The sequence below is a fragment of the Cajanus cajan genome, chromosome 3 (assembly GCF_000230855.2).
Source record: "Cajanus cajan strain Asha chromosome 3, NIPB_CcT2T_4, whole genome shotgun sequence".
NCBI lineage: Eukaryota > Viridiplantae > Streptophyta > Magnoliopsida > Fabales > Fabaceae > Cajanus > Cajanus cajan.
The window spans coordinates 65312298-65336125 of NC_138519.1; the positions used below are offsets into that span (position 1 = coordinate 65312298).

At 35.5% G+C, this 23828-nt stretch overlaps 2 protein-coding genes across 2 annotated transcripts; both read right to left on the minus strand.

The window, feature by feature from the left end:
• Positions 1-18071: 18071 nt before the first annotated feature.
• LOC109806029 (uncharacterized) lies at positions 18072-20989 on the minus strand. The gene is made up of 5 exons (XM_020368364.3): positions 20773-20989; positions 20435-20578; positions 18648-18887; positions 18504-18563; positions 18072-18364 (listed from the first exon to the last, which is right to left on the minus strand). Exons 1-5 carry the CDS (start codon positions 20881-20883, stop codon positions 18260-18262), a joined length of 660 nt encoding a protein of 219 aa, XP_020223953.2. The 5' UTR covers positions 20884-20989; the 3' UTR covers positions 18072-18259.
• A 134-nt stretch (positions 20990-21123) lies between these two features.
• On the minus strand, positions 21124-23620 carry LOC109806760 (cytomegalovirus UL139 protein). Its single transcript, XM_020369276.3, has 4 exons — positions 23522-23620; positions 23245-23432; positions 22621-22783; positions 21124-22486 (listed from the first exon to the last, which is right to left on the minus strand). The coding sequence occupies exons 1-4, from the start codon at positions 23597-23599 to the stop codon at positions 22262-22264; spliced, it is 654 nt and encodes a 217-aa protein (XP_020224865.1). The 5' UTR covers positions 23600-23620; the 3' UTR covers positions 21124-22261.
• Between the last annotated feature and the right edge of the window lie 208 nt (positions 23621-23828).

Below are 23828 nucleotides of genomic sequence, written 5' to 3' on the forward strand. Positions count from 1 at the left end.
GAGAACGGGCCGTTTTGCTTTTTGGGAACGGGCCGTTCCAAATTTAGAACAGGCCGTTCCAGTTCAAAAATTTGCGTACATATGAAGGATTCGGAACGGACCGTTCCGAATTCAGTACGGTCGTTCCGGGTAACTCAAGTTGCCTATAAATAGGAGGAAGGGGGGTGAAAAATTATAACTGGAGAGAAGGGAATCCTAGAGAGAGAAAGAGGAGAGAGAGAAAGAAAGAAAGAGAGAGGAGGAGAAAAGAAAAGAGGAGAGAGAAAAAGGAATCCAGTAGAGGAGGTTCTGCCAGGGGAGAGAAAAGAGGAGGGAGAGGAGGAGATTCTGCCCGAGTTTCGGTCCTTGTTTAAGGAGAGAGGTGGAGATTCTGCCCGAGTTTCGGTTCTTATCTAAGGAAAAGAGAGAAGGAGGTTCTGCCCGAATTTCAGTTCAGGTTTATACAAGTAAGGGTAGTGCTTATAAAATTAATCTAGTACATATGAACATGATAGGAATAGTATAATTTTAATATGTTACTTTATGTGGAGATTTTCATTTCACATAGTATAATTTGGATCAATTGATGGTTGTTTTAAATATTTAATTAATTATATTATTATTATATTTACAAATTGGCATGGTTATGGTTATGTTTAATTATGGAATATGCTATGTGTATGTGGTTTGGAAAAGTAAATAGGACTTAAAGGAGTAAGGTTATGGTATGGATTGGGAGATCTCTGGGTGAGATCAGGATATAATCTTTGGAAAAATATGGAATTTGGGAATCCCATGGTGAGGATTCCAATATGGAACTTTTCCAAAGATTATATGATAAACCACTTCAGATGTTAGGTGGATTCTGAAGTACTCCTCTAAGTATTCTATTTGCTACCGGTATGGGTCTAGGCCGAGTCATACCGATGGTTGAGGTGGCCTCACCAGGGTTACGTGACGACGTAATCCAACTGTATATTTTCCATGAGAGGTTAGGTGTGGGACATGGGTTGATGACATGTTTCACCGTATTAACACTTGGTTTGGATGGTGTTGAGGCCAACATTTGGTTTGGATGTGTTGGTTACATCATGGATTATACAGTGGTGTGACTTTGTTTTGGATGTGGAATATGTATACATATGATATGGATTGTATACATTGGTTATGGATTATTTTATTATCATAAAATATGTATACATTGGCATGGACGTGTATACATTATATTTTTGGGTTGGTCTATATTTAGCTTGAAATGACTTGTTGGTCTGGATAAATACTGTGGATAAATATCTGTTTAATGATATTTTATTATGATGTACTATGGTTGGTTTTATATGTGCTAACCCTTATATTTCCATGATGTGGACTGTGATGATCTCACTATGTGGGAGAGCAGATCAGGTATGAGGCTTTGGGATAGCAAGGAGTCTTTTGGATAGCTGCTTTGAGAAGTGGCTAGGTTTAGAGCTTGACCAGCACCTAGGGTGTCTTATTTTGATGTTTTCATGACGTTGTAATTACATTATCTTTTTGGATTACTGTATAACTTTACTGAGGATGATGACTCTGTTATAAAAGATTATGTTATATATTTTGGAAACAATTTATATGTTATTGTATATTTACACTCTAGCGTAGCTGACTTTTGCTCTATTTTCTTTATTTTATATTATTTTATTTTGGATGGTTATTGATGTGACGGTCTAGGGTGGGTCGTTACATTTTGCATCAGCATGCACCCCAGACCCTGGTGAGAAGCATCGCAGTACACATCAAAGGGTTCACCAGAATCCGGCAACACCAGCACAGGAGAAGTAGTCAACCTCCTCTTCAGCTCATCAAAACTCCGCTCACAGGCATCTGTCCAAATGAACGGCTGTTCCTTCCTCGTCAGTTGGGTTAAAGGCGCTACTATCTTGGAGAATCCCTCTATGAACCTCCTATAGTAACCTGCCAAACCCACAAAACTCCTAATATCCATGACAGTTCTTGGACGCTCCCACTGCAACACCGACTCCACCTTAGCCGAATCAATAGCAATCCCCTCAACTGAGATCACATGGCCCAAGAACTTCACCTCACTCAACCAAAACTCACATTTTGAAAGCTTAGCGTACAGCTGCTTCGCCTTCAAAATTTCCAGCACTAACCTCAAGTGCTCTCCATGCTCTTCCGGGGTCCTCGAGTAAATCAATATGTCATCAATGAACACCACGACGAATTTATCCAAGAACGACCGGAAGATCCTGTTCATGTAATCCATGAACACTGCAGGGGCATTGGTCACACCAAACGGCATCACAACATACTCGTAGTGACCATACCTAGTCCTGAAAGCAGTCTTCGGTATGTCACCCTCCTTCACCCTGATTTAGTGATAGCCTGACCTCAAGTCAATCTTCGAGAAAACGGATGCTCCCCTCAGTTGATCCATCAAGTCATCTATCCGAGGAAGTGGATATTTGTTCTTAATGGTCAACTTGTTCAACTACCGGTAATCAACATACAGTCGACTACCTCCATCTTTCTTTTTCACCAATAGCACAGGAGCACCCCACGGCGATACGCTCGGCCGCACGAACTGTTTCTCCAGCAAGTCCTCCAACTGACCTTTCAGCTTAACCAGCTCAGCGGGAGCCACCCTATAGGGAGCCACTAACACTGGCCCCGCACCTGGAACCAAGTCAATGCTAAACTCCATCTCCCTAACAGGGGGCAACCCAGGCACCTCATCCAGGAACACCTCAGCAAAATCCCGCACCACATCAATATCGGCTAAGACCCTCTTGGTCTCCACACTCATAGCAACAAGCAGAAGACATCACTCTGCTCCATCTCTCAGCAATGATTCAGCTTGGCCAACTGAAATCAACAGCTCATCCTCCACCTGAGGAAAAATCAGCCTCCTATTGGCACAATCTATAAGGATGCGATTGGCAGACAACCAATCCATCCCTAAGATTATGTCAATATCCACCAAAGGAAAACAAATTAAGTTCACCTTATACTTCTTCTCATTCACCACAATCGGACAACCAGCACACAGCTCGAAAGCAACTATCGAAGCAGAAGCGGGCGTCGACACTAATAGCCTCGACCCCAAATCACACACAGGCACACCCAACATAGCAGCACAAACATATGATATAAATGAATGAGAAGCACCAGAATCAAAAAGGATCATCACATCCTTACTAGAAGCTCTACCCTTCCCCTTCACAAGATCTGAGGAAGTAGAAGCTTCAGCCCCAGTCAAAGCGAATACTCTACCAGCTGGAGTGGGTCTGTCACCCCTCTGAGCATCACCTCTCTAGGCACCACCCCTCTGTGCATCACCCCTCTCTGGTCTACCTCTAGTAGGATAGTTGGCCGACTCATGCCTCATCTGATGGCATCTAAAACAACGGCTCTTAGTGTGTGGACAATCCCTGACAAAGTGGAGCCCAGCACACCTATAACATCTCAGAGTGGCACTTCCGCCCTGTCTCCCTCCACCAGCAGCACCAGAAGGTTGCCTAATGACAGGACCCCCTTGTTGTGGTTAGGGCCTATCATACGGCTTCCTCTGATTTCCTCCTTTCTTGGACCCAGCTGGTCCCTCAGTAGTTTTCACAGCACAGTTACCACCTTCCAACCGCTCCACAACCTTCGCCTTTTCCACTAAGGCTGGAAATTCAGTGATGGCCATAGGCACCACCACCCTCTTCAGCTCATATTTCAGCCCCTCTGCAAACTTCCTGCATTTCCAGGCCTCAGCTATACCTTGCGAATAAAAACGAGCCAGATGCTCAAATTTCAACGCGTACTCAGAAACAGTCATCCCTCCTTGGTGTAACCGCATAAACTCAGCTTCCTTGGCGTGCCTCACGCTCTCAGGGAAGTACTTCTCTAGGAACATCCTCCTAAAGCACTCCCAGTCAACAACCACCCCTCTGGCGGTCAGCATGTGATGGGTACCTCTCCACCAATGCTTGGCTTCTCCAACCAGCATGTATACAACATATGCCAGTCTCCTCTCCTGTGAACAACCAAGCACGGTAAAAATCTTCTCCAGCTCACAAATCCAGTGGTCAGCTACCTCTGGATCCGCATCTCCCCTGAACTGTGGAGGATGGCATTTCTGGAACTCAGCTAGGTCTCGGCTCTCCTGTGACCCCGTGGGCCTTGCTGCACCAGCTGCAACTCTATCAGCCTCCGCTCTAGCAAAATAGGCATTTTGCTGTTGCATAGCCATAGCCATCATCTCCATGGCTCGAGCTATATGCTCGTTGGTTCTAGTCATTGTCTACAAAAGTAACAACATCTTTAGTATATAATAACTAAACCAAACCACAATCAACAACACAACAAAACATCACAGAAATCAGCACAGCAAACAACACAGCAAGATAGCACAACACAGAGCTCAGCACAACAAAGCCTAAAGGAACCACCCCCACAGAGTGTCCACTAGACTCGAACTGCTCTGATACCACTAAAGTGTAACGACCTAGCTGGTCACTACACACCGCATAGCACACTAGAAAAACCACACAAAAAGGAACAAGTGTATATATATAGGGTCTAGAATATATACATATACATGATCCAAGTCTGGATAGAGTTAAAGTGTACAAAATACATCAAAGGCTACTCAACTAGGTAGCTAAAATAACAAAAAGATCCTAACAGACCAGCTCCGTCTGCCAGCTATAGACTCACCATCAGCCACCAACCTATCCCTGCTCTTCTCCCATACATAGTATGATCATTGCAGTCCAAACATCATGGAGACAATGAAAGGGTAAGCTAGTGATAAGAAATCAACATACATACACAACAATAGGAATGGTAAACAGCTACAGCTACTAACATATCAGCATAGCTTATACTACACCACAACAAATCAGCAATATCAGCATCGCGAAGCGGTAATCTCAGCACTACCTAGCAGCAATAACAACACCACTCTAGTGACTATAACAGCACCGCTTAGCGGCAAAAATAGCACTGACTTAGCGGCTATAACAGCACCACGATAGTGGCTAATAACAACACCGACATAGCGGCAAAAACAACACCACAATAGTGGCCATACACAGCTTACAGCTCAGCATTTCACAGCACAGTCAAACAACTTACAGCACAGCATAGCAAAATCAGCATACAACACAGCTAGGTAGTATTCAACACAGCCTACTACTCACAACTCAGCTCATCATTCTAGAGCACAGTAGTATCATAAATCAGCATTTAAAATCATCCATAACAGCCCAGCTCAGCATAACAATATACCTCTATTTCAGCTTAACATCATTTTTCAGCATTTACATCTAGTCAACAAAGCATATACATCAATTACAGCTTAGTTCAGCATAAGACAACATTTATCAACAAATTTTAGCACATAACTCCACATCCCCATACGCGCCCGGCGCACTCATAGTCGCGCCCGGCATGGGACAACCAGAGAGCACCAAGAGCCAGCGTGCCTGACACAAGACTACTCGCGCCTAGCGTGACCCCTTCACGCGCCTGGCGCAATTTAGATTTCGCCCAGCGCTTACCAGGCAGAGACTCCATGGAGTCTCACACGCCCAGCGTGCCTAGCCCTACGCCTAGCGCGGGGAAGGCAGAGACCTCCCCTTGGTCTCGCGCCCAGCGCAATGGAATTGCGTCCAGCGCCCTCCTGGCAGAGACTCCCAAGGAGTCTCATGGCCAGCGCGACGAAGATCGCGCTCAGCGCCCAACACAAACCCCAAAATTTGCCACAACTGGTATCGCGCCCAGCGCGGCCCAAGTCACGCCTAGCGCAGACCAACCAGAGACCCACATTCTCAAGCACGTCCGGCGTACTCACCATTGCGCCCGGCGGGCTTGCCGAAATGGACTCCCCTGGTGGCCACGCGCCCGGCGCGAAGAATCGCGCTCAGCGCGAGGCTCAGCAACAACACTCCATTTTCGGAAAACTTAACCAAATCCTGCAAAAACAGCCAGAAGACCAACATGCAAACCATCCAAAAGTTCCCTCTTTAGTCAAATATCCATAAAAACTCTACATTTCCAACATGCAACAACAAATCAAGAATTTCTCAAAATTTTCTCAAAGACCCCGAAAATTTGAAAACCCCAAGTCATCATTTCAGCAATTTTTCAGCTCAAATTATTCATCAACAACCAGAAAATGAGTATCTAAGACTCATTCTCAATCAAATACAGCAACATAACTAGCTTCCCTTACCTCGGTTCAAGGATCCGAGCTTCGGGAAGAGAAGAACGAGAGAGAGAAGATGAAGTGAGCTTGAATGGGGGAGAAGAGAAGAGAAGAATGTCTGCAACCACAGCAAAAACCAAACCTTCAAGAATCAACACCTTGAGACAACAAGTAGAAATCAATGAAGGAGGCAAAGAGAGAAAGAAAGAGTGGGAATGAGAGTGAGTGAGAGGAGAGTGTCGGGGAGGGAAAAAGAAAAGAAAAAGGGGGTCTCACAGATAAACAGTAGTTGAAACTAAAACAGAGATCTCCTTGGTCTCCTCCTCTGAGTGCCCCTCGATCTTCAAAGAGTGTAGAAGGAAAAGAAGAAAGTGTAGAAGAAAGAAGTCAGAACTGAAAGGTGTGATTTTGGAAGTGGCAGAGCGCTCTATTTATAGGCATCAGGCGTCGCTGGAACAACCCGTTTCAAATCCAGAACGGCCCGTTTTAGACTCTGACGGCATGTGTAAAATTCACATCCAGAACGGCCTGTTCTCAAACCAGAATGGTCTATTCTAGGGTTGCACTTAACCCACAACAGCCATATCTGGAACGGCCTGTTCTCAATTAGGGTTATAGGCATTTTTTGTGATTTGTAACGCCCCGTTCCCATCTAACATTTGTAGACAATTTTTGTATTTTGGAACGGCCCGTTCCAGTTTGGAAACAGCTCGTTCTGGGCTACAAAATCACTCTCATTTTAGTAGTTTGGAATGGCTCGTTCCAATTTGGGAACGACCCGTTTTGGGCTACTAAATCACCCCTATTAGGCCTTTAGGCCCTCAAACAATCTGTGAAAATCAGGTTGTTACAGATTCCAAAGTTTAGGACAATATTACTGGATATAGGCTTACCATGACCGTGACATACATTACCAAGTCACATATGGAATTCACCCACTAATTATGCTTAAGGAACCATAGAACCTTTTCATTTACTTGGTTAAAGTTTGTAGTCTTCGACTTCTCGCCTTACTGTTGAGTGTCTTTTATGCATGATTTGCACTCAACTTTTGGTACTCTTTTTGGTAATTGTAGATATTATATATGTTAATTTACCCCCCTTTATTTAAAGAATTAAGTTATACTATAAGAGTAGATGAGTAGTAGCAATCTTAAGGAATTTCCTCATTTTTTGCAGGATTCTTGGCTAGGCAGAGATCCATAGCCATAATTGTGGATCTGGAGCTCGAGCTGTGGAAGTCTAGGAAGGATATAGAGGTCCAGAAAGTTGGAGCTATAGTTGTGGATCTGCAACTATAGCTGTGAAAATCTGAAATGCACTTTGAAGCTCCAGAGAGTTGAAGCTAAAACTGTGGACTCATAGCTAAAGCCATGGAAGCACCCAGGACCCAACAAAAACTCCAGAGACTCACAACCATAGCTGTGGCTTCACCGCTTGAGCGTTGGAAGTTCCTTAAGATTGAAAGAGTTGCCACAGCTATAGCTGTGGAACCACAGCTATGGCTGTGGAGGTTTCTTCACCCTGAAGGACTCTCCACAACTATAGTCGTGGATCTACAGCTGCAGCCGTGGGAGTAAAAGTCACTTTTTGGCCCTGTTTTGAAGCTCCTATAAATAGCGAAAAAGAGAAGAAATAGGGGACCACGAAAATACGGAGAGAGAAATAGATTGAGGGACGTGAAGAAGGAAGAACGAAGGGAGAACAAAGATTTGGAAGCTGAATCCTTTGGGAACGAAGATCAACTCCATTTCTTCATCCTTTACTTTGTAATTTCTTCTTTTCACTCTTTGATCCTGTAATGGCCATGTGTGGCTAAACTCCTTAAGGATTGGTTGGATGTAACTACTAACTCTTCTTCTTCTTAAATATATGCATTTTGATCTCATTATTTGTGCTTGATTCTTCCCTTAATGCTTATATCGGCTTGATCACCCGTTGTATGATTTTTGGCTTTTGAATCCAGTTGGAAAACGTTTTCGAAAACCCGAACTGAATCTTGCACCTAATCATTTCTTGTTCTAGGAATAGACTTGATTTGGTTAGTCACATTGTTCAAGTCATTGTTCTTAATGCGAAGTGTTAAACTCGAAACATAGAGGAATCATGTTTTGAGCTTAATGACTTTAGGATTCAACCTTGAGGAATCTTGTTGGATTACTTAATGAACGTGGAAATAATGAAATTAGAATTGTATTTATTTTAAGAAGATCTACGAGTTAGCAAGTACTTCTGAACCAATCCTTGTTTCTTAACTATTGTTTTTACTACTTTTAGTTTATTGTGTGGTTCTACCCTATTTTCACTCAATTGCAATCATAACAACATTTTCATTTAAATCATTAGAGCAAGAATTACTAAACACTCAAATCCCCGAGGACGATATTTGAATACTACTTCGAAACTTGGTTCACTTGCCAAGTGGTGTGTTTGCGAAAAAAACCTCATCACTTACTCAACCATTAACTAAACACCTAGAGGAGACTCAACATACCTCAAAACCTACTCCAAGAGACACACCTACTCATGGAGGGCTTTCTAATAGTGGCTTACCCGAGCACCATTCCAAGATTCCCTATGTGAGATTTTCAATTTTCAAAAACATTTTCTTCTCAAGTCCTAAGTTAGCCAACATGTCTTAATGTTATACTGCATTCCCAACATCTACACCACACCATACATCATTTATATACATCACATCCAATCAATGCATATAAAGATCAACAACATCGTACATATATACAACATACATATGCTCATCATCATCCATTACGATACAAACATCTACATATGTTATATCTAATCAATATACCTAGGACTATATTCTTCATACTTCACACAATATGCAATAGAACTCATACATTTACTCATGTTCATCATACAACATTCCAAAACACACCCATCATCTAGTCATTCCACACTTCGGGCAACATACCTCGCGCTCGACGCCATTGAGACAAGGAACTCTCTGCCTCACTCATGCTCAATTCCATCCAAATCGCACCCAATGCGATCGACGTGGAGATCCCCTGGTACCTCACACTTGGCGTGGCGAAAACCATGACCGACCTCATATTAGGCAAAAAGCCTCTACTTCACTCATGCCTGACGTCATCTTAGCGGCACCCATCATCGTCTAGGGAAGGAGCCTCTACCTTGATCACACTTGGTGTCACCCAACTAGGGCCCAACATCACCAAGTTAGGGACCTTTCCATGCTATCACGCTCAACTCCATTCAAACCACATCTAACGCCATTCCAACTCGAGACAAGTCTCTCTCCTTACGCTCGGTGTCACCGATCCTATGCCTGATGCGAACAAGATAGAGACCTCTTGTTTGAACTACCCTTGATGCCATCAAGGCCCACCTAGAGCTGTCAAAACGGGCCAGCCCGGCCCATATGGGCCGGCCCACTTTGGCCCACCTTAAAAACGGGCCAACCCAACCCGGCCCACTTTTTATTTTGTCAAAATTTTTATGGCCCGGCCCGGCCCACCACAGGTTGGTGGGTCAAACGGGCCAGCCCACCAACCCACCAAAAAATTTAAAAAAAATTACAAACAAAATTTAAAACTAAACCCCACTGCCCACTACAAAAACTAAACCCCACTATAATAGCGCTTCCATCACGTTCCACTAACCCCCACCAATTGATACAAAAAGGAATAACATATCAAGTGAACTTCGACAATTTCTTTCCCTTCGTGAAGTTGAATCCAAACTTGCACAGGAACACCTTCGTGAAGCTGAAGCGGAAGCAGAGCCTTCGTAAAGCTAAAGCAAATCCTTGCTAGAATAGGGTTTTAAGTTTTGACCTTTTTTTTTACAATTTGGACTTTAGTTTTCCACTTTATGCTGTCTGTTCCTATTGGGTTGGCTGTTGCAATAAAAAAAATAAGTGGGCTAGTGGGCTGCCCGGCCCACCACGGGTTCAGCCCAAGTGGGTCGGGTAAAAGTGGGCCGGGTTTAAATTTACCCACTTACCATAAAATTGTTATTTATTTTGGCCCGGCCCGACCCGTTTTTAAAATGGGCCGGGTTGGCCCACGGGCCACGGGCCATTTTGACAGTTCTAGGCCCACCCCATGTGATATCAAAATTCTACGAATTTAGACTTTGAAAATTCTCCTCAATTCACCTGAAACCCGAGAATCTCCAACATGCAACATGTAAACAAGTATATAGATACTTCAAACAACTCAATTCCAAGTCCAATTTCAACATGCAACATCATGTATGATCAACCACTAAAATTCACCTAAACATTAAAAAAACACCGACATCTTTTTTTCCTTCACCATTTAATATGATTTTAGTCATATACATACCCAAATTTGATGAAAACAACAACATAATTTATCAAATCAACTAACCAATTTGTCATAGCTTTCTTTACCTCTACTTTGAGCAATTGGAATTGAGGAGAAAAAAGGAGAAATAACCACTCTGAGCCTGAAAAAAGATGAACTTTGCACCAAAGATTCTCAGCTTCAACTTCGAATCACAACACCTATGGACACACCCATCCTTAAGAAGAACTTGAAAGAATAAAAGGAAGAGAAAATTTTTGGGGAGTCAAACTCTATCACTCTAAAACCTTTACCTAAAGTCTGGAAACAAGAGTTTATGAAGCTTGATTCAAAACAAAAACATTATATACCTTTTTCTCTTAGTAGCACCACCACCAACAAAAGATCACACCACCTGTCAGTAGTAGCTCCTCAAGTCTAGCCCTGATCTACTCTCATACAATGTATGATTATCCTAATTCAAACCATTATGGAAATAAAGGGGTAAGCTAGAGTTTGAAAACATGTAAGTATAGAAAGCAATTCTATAACCTACAACATCATAGCAACACATACATGAAAGTCAAACACCCCAAAACAAACATGTATCTCATCCACATTATGTCAAGCAAGACATCCAACCATGCACATGATCACACAACATACATACATATGCAAATACTTCATAGTCAAATTAAACCTTTACTTAGATAAACCTTCTAAAAACTTAAAGACTCCTCAAAAGTTTCTTATCTCTTAGACTCTCTTAAAACTACATATCAAAACATTACAACACATAATAATTTATTACTAAAAAATAATAATTAACAAAAAATTTACAATATTACGTATTTAACTTGATTATTAATATTTGTCCAACATAATGATTTGAATTCGTACTATATATATTACTGCTAAAAGATGGATTGAAAAAAATATAAAAATAAACAACTAAATGAAACTTTCTTTTTCTTAAGATTTTAATTTAAGTATATTAATGTCATAAATAATTTCTAATTATTTTTCAATTACGCTTTATGGTGTAAATTTAATTAGTTATTTTTTATAATAATTATAATAAAATTTATGTAAAAGATAATTTTTGTATTAATAATATAAAAACATTTTATCATGACGATGAATAAAAATTATTTCTATATTATAAATCTAAACCTATTGGTTGAATAAGAACATTTATAAAAGTTATTATTGGGAAAAAGTAATTTTAAAATTATTCTCAAAAAAGCTTTAAGATTTTTTCAAACATGTTGTTTTTATTACTTTTGAATATATTCTTTAACTTTACTTTTAAATTTAATTGGTTAAATTATTATTTAGGTCTTCTAATTTTATTAATTAATACTCAATTATGATCCTTCCATTTTAAAATAAAGATATTTATTTATTTTATTTTTAAAATATAAAATTTTGATTATTTATTAATTACTAGACTATTTTATTTTTTGAGAATTATTATTTTTTCTTTCGATTATATCAAACCGTATACCTTATATCTTCATTTATTTATTTCTGTTTTAGAACCATTTATTTATTTTATTCTACGTTTTTAATTAAAAAATAATATTATTAAAGACAATGTTAATAATTAAAATAACACAATATGAATTATTTATTATAAATTAAAAATATAATTTTTATATTTAAAAAATTATTATAAATTTTATTCATAATATAGTTTATGTATTTAAAAATATCTGATTAAAGAAGGTATATAAAACTAAATATTTATCTTCTATGCTATGTGTTATGCAAATTAAAATATTAGTCAAAGTCTTAAACTAAAATCACCCCCATAACAATACTTAAAAATTAAAATTCCTTTCTTTTCGTACAAGCACTCATATAAACCTAAATTAGTAGATATTTATACAAATGTTTAGGATGAGGGAATGGGAATGGGACAATAATTATGATGTGGTGACCCGTGTTGACATCATCCCATACGATATTGATGTAACTTGTTCTGTATTTTTAGGGTGAGATGGTAATCTAGAACATTGCAGTGGAGACACAACTCTATTCACATAATATCGTTGTTCTTGTTACTTGTTCCTAAAACTACTCTGATGGAGACTTCTGAGGACCACAGAGAGGATTATGTTTGGGTGTCAATTAACTGTGTAGAGATAATTAAAACCACCAAGTATTCTCTTCACAAGTACAAGAAAAAAAAGATGATCTTCAAGCATTTAAGATTTGGATTTCTTGATATTTTCAACTGTACAAAATCTGCATCCTTAATTATATATTTTTAATTAAAAATTAATAAACATATATGGTGAAATTCATTTCAACCTTAAAATTAACACAGCTGACTTCACTACCTTGCTTGCATTCCTCTTCATCTCAGACTTTAATAAAATTAACATATATTTGTAATGACCTGAAGGTGAGCTTTTTTAGCACGAAAACGTGTAGAGTTGGAAAGGGAGATAATCCCCAAATCCTAAACTTATTATATATTAAATGAATTAATTTGATTTGACTTGCTTTTTTATGAGTCAAAAAATTTTGAGTTATATAAATTGGCTTATCAGATTTTTTAAATAAAAAATAAAAATAAAAATATTAATTACAGGTTTTTATTTTTGTTAAGTAAAATAAAGAGAATTTCTTTTTATCAAGAAATCAAATATATCATTAATTCAAATACAAATACATAAAAAAATATTAATCAAAACTTTAAATGATAACTATATAAGATATACACATAAACTGGTCAATCTATCTCACTTAAAGTTGAACTCATTTGATTTATGAGTTAAGTGAATCAAATTAAAATATAATCAAAATTAGTGTATTTTTTTTATTTATCTTAACTCATTTATTCATCTATTTAATACTTCGTGATTTGGTTATGTTTTCTTATGTGAGGGAGTTTTGTAAATGATTTTTCAATTCAGTAAATTTTATTTTAAAAATTTTTCTATTTTTATTTTATTTTATATGTTTATACTAGTATGTGGGATAAAGGGTGTCATAAGAATATGGTATAATAAGTTCGGTGAGAATATGATGCACCTTTTGTTTACTTGTAAGGTTTCTTATTCTGTGTGTGCATATTGTTTGGACACCCTTGTCATTGTGTTCTTCTACCCATTTTTGGTAACATTGTGCTTGGAGGAAAGGCAAAATCATGAGGTGTGCTTGGTGGGTAATATGGATAACTACAATTTGGTTAATTTAGAGGTATAGAAATAGAGTTATTTTCAATAATAAAACTCTGGACATGATCTATTTGGTGGATACTATCAAATTTGTCTCTTAGAGCTAGTCTAAAGCTAAGCAAAAGGATTAGACATGCAGATTTTTTAATTGGGAACCTAATCCCATGTTGTGCATCTTTGGGCTTTAATCTCACCAAGGATCCCTTCCATTCTTGCGAAGGACTTGTCTTCCAATCTCATACTTATGTACTTACTATCGTTTGATTGGCTTGATTTTGTAGGGGATGATTATCACACAATGGTTGGGCTTTGCACTTGCATGATTGCTTATAGTGTTGGTGTGCATGTTCTTTTTTGGGACTTATATCTTGGTATATGTATGTTTCTTTGTATATCCTAAGATGCCTTGTTCCTTGATATCTTGTTGCCTAGTGCCCTCTCTTGTATACTTCCTTTTTCCCAACTAAAAAAAACTATCTTCTTAGACTATCATTGATGACCTCACCAAACCCAGAAGCTCCAAGATTTCCCTGTGAACTACCATATGCATTTAACTTGCCAAAATCATATTGAGGGGGATCCAAGATATAAGACACTAAAGAGTAGAAGTGGTGACCTTAATGGAATTGGATAGAATCACATAAATGGTTTTAATTTGATTGATAGTGTACCAAATAGACCAAAGTGTGTCTTCAAATGCATCCACGTTCCTTAACTTCCATATGAATCGATAGACATGTAAACAATATTCCATGATGTTCAAACCACTATCCATATTCTTCTTGTTCCCCTTTTATTTTTTCTTTGGTCAAATGGTTCTCCTATTGTTGCTTGTCATGGAATGTCATTCCCTTGTCAAATGGCCATAACATCCATAGTGAGAACAAAATCTATGAAGGCCTCATATTCCACACAATACCAGAACCTTTTCAGCCACACTCTTTCAATCATCGATTTGGCCAGATCGATCTTCATAAAAATTCTCATAAATTGTCTCCATCTCACATCCTTAGTATTGGTATCCACCTTGATAGGCCTATCCACAACAATGGCCAATGCAACAAGATGCTTTCATCATAATAAATCAAATTTAAACTTAGGAAACATATCTAAACTATATGATTTCTAGAGACATGTTTGAATAGGGAAGTAGTGGTCAAAAATCATCCATAACCCTTCCTTTTCACGTTTTTACAGTCTTCAGGAACATCAATTTTTTGCCATGAAATAACTCAATAATTCGAACCAAGCCATAAGGTTCTAAAGCCAACAAAGTTTCTCCCTCATTAAAGTCAATGTTTTTCCCAACAATTTTACCACCAGAGTGTCTTATCAGGGAATACATAAACCATAAAAAAAAAATCATTTATATCAACCTTTGGTTTCATAGGATTATCGTGTTTATATTCTTTCCTTGTCAAATTCTCCTTAGCAAACCTTTTTAGTCTAGTAGTAACTGCTTCTCTATTAGTCATCACCTTGTCTAATGAGGCTATGTTTGGTGATAAAGAGTGGGATGGAATGGATGAAATGAAAATCAATTGTTTATTTTATATAAATGAATATGGAAGAGGATGATAAACCACGAAGGAAGATGGGATCACATGTATTCCATTTGTTTTTTTCATTTCAATTTTTCTTTCCCACCAATTTGGGTGCATTCGATAGAATAAAACTTTTAAATTTTAAAATTAATATTTTAATCTTATAAATTCTATCTTGTATATACATAACTTTTATTTGAGCCATATTTATTTTCATTTCTTGCTTTCTTGATAAAAAGAATTTCACAAAAATCGATAATAATGACCTTGAAGAGTTTTTGAAAAAAGTCTTGTGTAATTAATATTCTTCCTTTTTTCTAGTAATACTTACATTTATAAATGTTTACTATTAAAGATGAAAATAAATCAAATTTTAACAATAATTTATGATTAGGGGTGAGAATAGATTAAACTTTAAATAGGAATCTATGATTTAACTTAATTTGACCTGTTTAATAAAAATGTCAAGTTTAAATTTTTTTTTAAAATCTTTTATATAAAAGGTCAAGTTTAGGTTTATAGAAAACCATGTTATGTCTAATAGATCAACCTATTTATTTATATAATATAATAAAAAAATCAATATATATATATAATTAAAAAATATAAATAAATAAATTAATTAAAAAACTAAAATAAGTTATAATATTTAAAATATATTTTTATTTAATTATTTTTTTCATTTTAGGTTTATAAGTTTATAATTTGTGCATGAATATACATTAACATACATGGTTACACATGAGTTGATCCTTCAATAAAAAATGATTTAATTTTTCACCTATATTTCTTTTAAAAATTAAATTTTTATAATATTGAGTAAATTATATTTTAAAAAATATTTTTTTTATTTTAAAAATTAAGTTTATTGACCTAATTAATATTAATAATTTAAATAAACTTTTAAATAAGCTAATAGATTAGGCCAAACCTTAAAATTCTCAAGCTAGATCTATATAAAAAAAAACATATAATAGATAATGGGTCAAGTTTAGGCTTTAATTTTGATGAATAAGTCTAGCCTATATATTCAAAATTTGACCTAACCTATTCTCATCTCTATCTGTGATCTAACCTATTAACTTGATCTGACTAGACTTAATAAAAAAGATATGTTTAAGTTTTTAGAAAAGTTTATTTATTTAAAGTTTAAACTTAAACTTATTGAAATGTTTAATAGACCAACTTATTTATCTATATAATATAATAAAAAATAATATACATATTATATTATTAACAATGTAATTAAATAAATAAATTTATAATAAAAAAAAATCAACAAAATATTTTGACATTTTATTACAGTTAAACATTTTACAATTTTATATTTTCTGTACATATGAAATCAAAAAATAAAAAATAAAAACTCTAACAACCACATATTCAACTGCTCTTTTTATTTATTTATGATTATCTTTTTTCATTATAATTTGTGTATAAATTATCCCTTTTACTTTAGTTTATATTTTTATTTTAAACACTAAGTAATGATTATAATAATAATAAAATTAGTTCTTATTACACAAATTTAAAAAAAAAATTACACATTTAAAAATAAATTTATTGACTTATTCAATACTAAGTTTATTAATATATTTAATATTATTAATAGAAAATAGACTTTTAATAATTTCTAAGTTAAGTTAAACTTTTAAAAATGTCAGATTATATAACCCTAAAATAAATAATAGACCAAAATTACATTTTAAAGTAAAACAAGTCCAATTTATATATTAAAAAGCTGACCCAAACTATTCTCAATCCAATAAAACTCAAATCCAAACTATTCTTTTTCAAGTAGTGATTAATAATTTTTATTAGTATATCTTCCAATTTTATACCAGCATAAATATTATAATAATATATTATTCTTTATAGATTTTGCATAAAAAAATTATGTTTCTATGCTATTATTAGTTTATTCATTTTATTGGAATATAAATTACTCACGCATAACTTCCTTTTATTGATATGAAGACACAATTTATTGTTACACACAATTTACAGACTAAATAAAATTATGTTCATAGAAAATATAATATAATATAATAATCACTTTTTTTTTTTTAAATGATAATATGTTATAAGATTTAGATCATAAAGAATCTCAGCCATACGTTATAGAGACTGTAATGATAATAAGTTGTAAAATTTTAAAACTAAATGATGGTAAATTGCATATATTAAGGACTCAAATAATAAGTATCTTTAAGATAATCATCTCTATCATTTTACCATATATTTTACTGTCATTTTAGTATCTGATTGGTTCATCCACATAACACAATATGGCATTATAACTGCCGATGACATATAACATGCCAAGTCAACAGCCAAACAACAATAAAGACCAAAATAAATAACAGAATTAACAGTGGGGATTTTATTTGCCATTTTTCTAACCTCTTAGTATATTATTTTAGCACTTCACAAAGTCAAAATGGGTACTTTACACTAAAATATATACTTGTGGAAGTTTTGAGCCATTGAAAATATAAATCCAGGGAATCCAAACCTGAAGTGCTTCAGATACACACGTTTTTTATGGCATTAGAAGATTTCTTACCAAAATATTGTAAGAGAAAGTTAATATATTAGTTACTTATGAGAAACCGTTTGTAATAATACAAGTGAAAATTGCCCCTCTTTGAAGGATAAAAATAGAAAGTACGCAATTGTTAATTTCTTTTTTTTAGGTGTTTAAAAAGATTCTAGCCCCAAAACTTCACATAGTCAGGAAATGTTAGCATAGACATCATATTTTCTGTTTAATATTTATTTGTAATGTCCCTAGTCTACTGGGGTCCTGCTACATAAATTAAATTCAAAGCAAAACCGGGAAAATCACACAAGAGCAAGTCACAAGCAAATATTTGAGCAACCACAAACAAAAAATAGTCATTATATGACCAGGTTGAACTTTGGTAACAATAACTACACATCTAATCTTCTACAAGTGCCACGAACATAGACCAAACATTCATTTTATAACAAAATCATGTAATTAAGCAAATCATTTTCTAGAAACAGGAATCAAGCCTCTAAACCTCTGTTGGTTGCTCAACGGTAGCTACTTAAAGGGTCAGCTGTTTTTCCAGATCTAGCATCAGTCCATGCTTTTGCAATAGTTTTTTTCATCTCATCATCCCCTTCCTCGTACATATTCTGCAATATATATTACATGCATGGTATAAGTTAAACTGAACGTTCCCAAGGGGTAAACCACAAGTACATACATAAAATTAAAAAAAAAATATAAAAAAAAGAGTATCATCAGCCAACTACAGTTAAAACAGAATCTGACCTTCATCATGTCCATGATTCCTGCCATTGGGTCTTTTTCTTTATCCAAATTTGGCTTCAGCTGTAACATCAACATAAAAGTTACTACTTTATCATATTGATTAACAGGGTAAGAAACTGTCATTTAATCTTAGCATCTTATTACCTTGTCATCTTTGAAGTGCAAATCTAGCCAATTCCCTTTGGAAGCCTTCACCAATGTGATGATCGCCCTTTTAGGCTTCACCAAAACCTTGCATTTCTCGGGTACTATCTCCTTATGCAATTTTGAAATTGCACATCGGTAGTTCTTCCCTTGAACATCGTGGAACTTAACATCAAATGACACTGACTTAAACTCAGATTCAATCTTATTCTCATCAATTCCCTCCATTAACACATATATCTGTTGGAACAAATAAAAGAATCATAGTCATCAGGAGAAATTTGATATTGATAATCAAGAACATAACTGTTAAGCTATTTGTTAAGACTAATACTACTATAAAGGAATGAAGTAGAGAATTAAAATGGAATTAGATTTTAAAACAGTGTTATCAATTGCAGATCACATAAAATGGAGAAAAGCCAATAACCTGCTGTATCATATAGAGGGTAGCGCAGCATCACTGGCCAACGGCAAAATATGTATAAAAGACTAAGATGTGCAAATAAAACTAAAATGCATAAAAAATGGCATAACAGTAACTCAAAAGTTCAATTGGCTGGACACTCATGACACCTATAGTGGATGCAGTTGTGATTGTAGATCCAAGGAATTCCGCAATGCAATAGCATTGTAGGTTGTAGTGCCACTATAGAGGCTATTTAACCATGTGAAATGATACTTGTACAACCAAACTGTATAACAATATATTCAACATCATTTTGTGTCTATCTCTATCACGTCATTTACTACATCTATATTTATACATTTATTACTAATGGACAGAGATAGTCACAAAATATTAGGAAATATATAAAATAAAATCAACTTATAATTTCTAATCTCCTAATCTAGTTCCCATCCCATTCCATACACTACTCAAACAACAAAATGAAAACTTGCTTTACTCCATAGCAAAATTCCACGTAATGGTATGGTAATTATATTACATTCAACTACTCAACTATTATTCCATCCCACTCATCTCAAACAAAGTCTCAAGGAAAACTCTACACTGCTATCTAATGGTAATAATGAGATTTTTTGAGTTCTTAAAGAGGCTTTAGGATTCCTCAATTAGTGTATATTCTAGTGTGAACACAACTTGCTAACGAAAGGGCAAGGTGACATCATGCATGGTTCTAAATTGCGGACCACAACACCTATTGCGGCCGCAATATTCCCCACCAGCAAATTTACCCGCAATTGCAACATCCTGCAATCGCAGTGTGAAGATCAATCACATGAAATACCGTGATGCAACGGCAACTGAGCCACAATGAAATTGCTACAGAGCTGCAACACCCTTCTATTCCAATTTTTTTTCTCAAAAATAAACAAATACTCGATCTTCAATCTTCTATACTAACGAGTGTGGTTATGTGGGATGTTGGGGGAGAGAGGGAAGAAATTAATGGTTGTTGGTTGGAGTGCTAGGAGGTAAAAGGGGAAAGGAAGTGTGGAGTGAAAAATTGTGAAAGAAAGGTTCAAATTTTATTATTATAGAATTCTTTATTATGTTTAGTGTAAACTGTAAACATATAATAATTTCACGCTGCAGTTGCAATCTGTGCAGCAACTGCAATGGCTGCAACCGCAATCACAATTTAGAAACATGGACATGTAACTTATAAGACAAAATACCATGCGATAGCGATACGATTAGTTAAGAGATATCATTGGATAAAACAGAGCAGCCAAAAGTTGAACACAGGTAGAAAATGTCATTCAACTAATAATTAATATTCAAATGTATACGTATCTCCATGAATTATTCGATTGTTTACCTTAACTTTCTCATTATCCTGATCCCAACTGAACGACGCGAGCGTGGAATACTTTAATGCAGGTGAAGGTGACACAATAGTCCCAGTTGAAATTGGAGTTGGAATCTGTGAAGCCGGCGCAGAAGGTGCCTCTGATGATGATAACTAAAAAAATAAAAATAAAAATAAAAATAAAAAATCATCTCATAAATTTTCATGCAAAGGAATCAGAAAGCAATAACGATAAAATTCCACTACAAAACAAAGAAAATAAAGCTGTTGAGAAAAGAACGGAAACAATTAAACAAAAGAGAAAATAGTAATGAAGAGAAGGGAAATGAAATGTATAAACTGAAAACCTTTTCCAAATTGCGAATCTCGGAGGAGAGTAGAGAGAGGGTTCGAGGTCTTTTCGCGATGCTGTGAAGGTGGCGAAGCTCCTCCAAATCCAATGCCAAGTGTTCCGCCATTTCTTCACCTGATCGAAATTGATGATGACACAACCTCGGATAACTAACACCTTCAACTAAGTTTTATACTGTGGTTTGGAAAATGCTAGAACATGGTACTAGGAATTTTATTTGTGAGTTGTAATAGGGGCATTTTGGGGTTCAATTATTAGGGTTTTACCTCTTCCACTTATCTCGGAAGATTCTAGACAGAACTGAGAACGAGGATTTTGCCAATGGGACTTAGTTGTACGCTGGGCCTCATTTTACATTGGGCTTGGATCAATAGTATTGAAAAATTCAACTTTCCATTTTTGTATTTACGTGACAAATTCTAAAGATTTTAACCGTAAAGCTGTTTACTCAGTATTATTACTGGGTTTTATTGTTCGATTTAGCCACTAAAGTGAAAAGAGGTAAAAGAAGAAGGATATATTTATTATTAATTTAAATTACTCAGAATCTATTTGACCTTTTCAATTTCCATATGTTTTTATTTAAGAGTCAAATAATTTGTCCTCAGTATATGAACCTTTATGTTTGAAAATTTAAATCCATAACACCAATAAAAAAAACACGTAAAATCTGCATACTCTCTCTTTTTTACACTATAAAAACGGTTGGAAAAAACTTCATTTGTAATGTTAGTTATGAGTTATGAGTAGTTAAGAGTCCATTTGATTTGGAAAGAAGTGATTGATTTGCTCTAATTTTTTACACTGCTCAAAAAACTAAATTAGATATTTTGGTATTTACTGTAGTTAATTACAAATCATAACAGTATTGTGTTTGAAAATTACAACTTTTAATGAGTTCCACAATTCATTTAACGAGTCTCAGATTTAACCATACAATTCACTAAACTTTATAATTTTCGATATATTTCAACCAATAATTTAAAGAATTGTAAAAAAAAAAAAAAAATTGAAAGAGTGTAGCTAACCTTCTTCGGTTTTATAATTTGTATCTCTCTCTCAATGGGTTAAGTAGGCATGATATATTTCTAAATAAGGCCATGTTTCTGCACAATTGGTTGTATACATGTGATATTACAAAAGGCAACATGGGTTAGTATTATCTTGTATATACATCAAATTGTGATATTAACATACAAAAGAAGCCAGTAATAATAGTGAAGTTTGTGCTGATGAACATGGGTCAAACACACCTGTTTTTGCATTTTGGGCTATTACTACAACACAATTAAGAATCATAGCAATCCTTGATCAAAGTTTTGTTACTTGCCTTCTCCTCGTACTGAGAACCTAAGATGAATTGCTTATCTTTCGAGCATGTATCATCATAATATTCCTTTTTTTCATTTGGTCAATACAAACCAAGAACTAAGCCTCTGAAAAACAGAAACTGGTAAAGGAAGGCCCAAACCCCGTTGGGATAGTTAGCTACTACTATTGAACTCTGATCCCTTATCTTGAGTTTGCATGATCAGAATACTCTGAAGCTGCTTTTGCAACTGTGCTTTTATTTGTTGGTTATAATCAATGTTTCTACACACACTGTCCTTTTCAGCCAGGAGTTTCACCTTCCTCGTTTCAGCAGCAGCTATCTCCGAATTACGAGAGTCCCTATTGTTGCTTTTAAGTTCCATGAAACATGACCTCAGCTGAAAACCAAAAACCCATGTCAATTCAAAAACTTTGCAATCACCAAACTATCTCACATTTCTATTTTTTTTTCTTTGTTCCATGAAAATTAATACCAAGAGGAACTGTTTCACTTCAATTATGAATCAGTTACCTCGTTCACTCTATTCCTCAAACTCTCAACTTCCATTTTACATTTCACCGCAAACTTCTCCGCAGTTTCCCTGAACTCCTTCATTTCTATCCTCTTTGCTTCGTAAAAGCTGTCTCTCTTGTCGCGCAATTCCTCAAGCTCCTCCACCTCGTTTTGCAACGTCCTATGAGGCTCAAGCTAACGCCAATTATGGTATATTTGGTTTCATTTCTAAGTAAACCAATTTGGTTACGTCTAAAATGACCAGAGTTAATTTTGTTACATATATATCTGACTATAAGTAAAATTAATTTTTAGATTTTTTACATCAATTTAGAAATAACTATTAATATTTTTTTTCATCAAATAAAATTAATTTTAGACTTTTATCTCTCAAATTTATAATTATATATCCAAAATTAATTTTAATAATAAGTTTTCATATAATATATGAAAATTAAGTCTATATTTTTTTTATCCAAACCAAAATCAAGCAAGTTTTAGTCACATTTATTAAAAATCAATTACAAAAATTTACTTTGATTTTAAATTAATTACATCAAGAATATGCAAACAAAAAAAAATACAGTTAAACGATTTTATTAACCAAGAAAAATTGATTCATTCACGTGGTACCTACCTTACCTTAGTTCTTGTGAAAGGGATTCGTACTTGGCTTCGAGGTTATCGATTTGAGACCTGAGAGCGAGAATGTTGAAACGGCGTGACGCTATTTTCTGATCGAGCAACGCGCACCTCTGTTCCGAGGCACTGATGTTTGCGAGCTTTGAAGCCAAAACGCGAGACTTGGAGGCTTGTAACTCTTTCTCGGCCTGGAATTGAAGAACGAAGTAGCAGTGAGTGGTGCTTTTAGTAATTGGTTATGATGTTTAATTCGTTGAGAGGTGAATTGAATTTGAACCTGGAGTAGAGAGAGACGCTGGATTCGAGTGCAGTCCATGTGGTGGAGCCGTTCGTGGAATGCTGAAGAAAGCGCCATTGCTTCTGCGCTCTGTGGAGCCGTTCGGCCGTTACAATTTCAAAAGTAACCGCCTACGTGTACAACGATCTACTTCCGGAATGGGTCGTTCCACTTTCAAGATTTGCGTAAATTAGATCACCAAAAAAAAAAATTAAAACTACTATTTCCCGAATTCTAAACGCAAAAAAAATAAAATTTGAAGCTCATAATTTAATTTTTGAGGAATTGAATTCTGAGTGTGAAGAGT

Coding starts and splice junctions, on each gene's coding strand:
- LOC109806029 (XM_020368364.3), bottom strand. CDS start 20,883: ATGGCGGAACACTTGGCATTGGATTTGGAGGAGCTTCGCCACCTTCAC. Junction 20,579..20,772: donor AGATTCGCAATTTGGAAAAG/GTTTTCAGTTTA, acceptor TTATTTTTTTAG/TTATCATCATCAGAGGCACC. Junction 18,365..18,503: donor GAATCATGGACATGATGAAG/GTCAGATTCTGT, acceptor TATATATTGCAG/AATATGTACGAGGAAGGGGA.
- LOC109806760 (XM_020369276.3), bottom strand. CDS start 23,599: ATGGCGCTTTCTTCAGCATTCCACGAACGGCTCCACCACATGGACTGC. Junction 23,433..23,521: donor AGCGTCTCTCTCTACTCCAG/GTTCAAATTCAA, acceptor CTTCAATTCCAG/GCCGAGAAAGAGTTACAAGC. Junction 22,784..23,244: donor TCCCTTTCACAAGAACTAAG/GTAAGGTAGGTA, acceptor TGAGCCTCATAG/GACGTTGCAAAACGAGGTGG.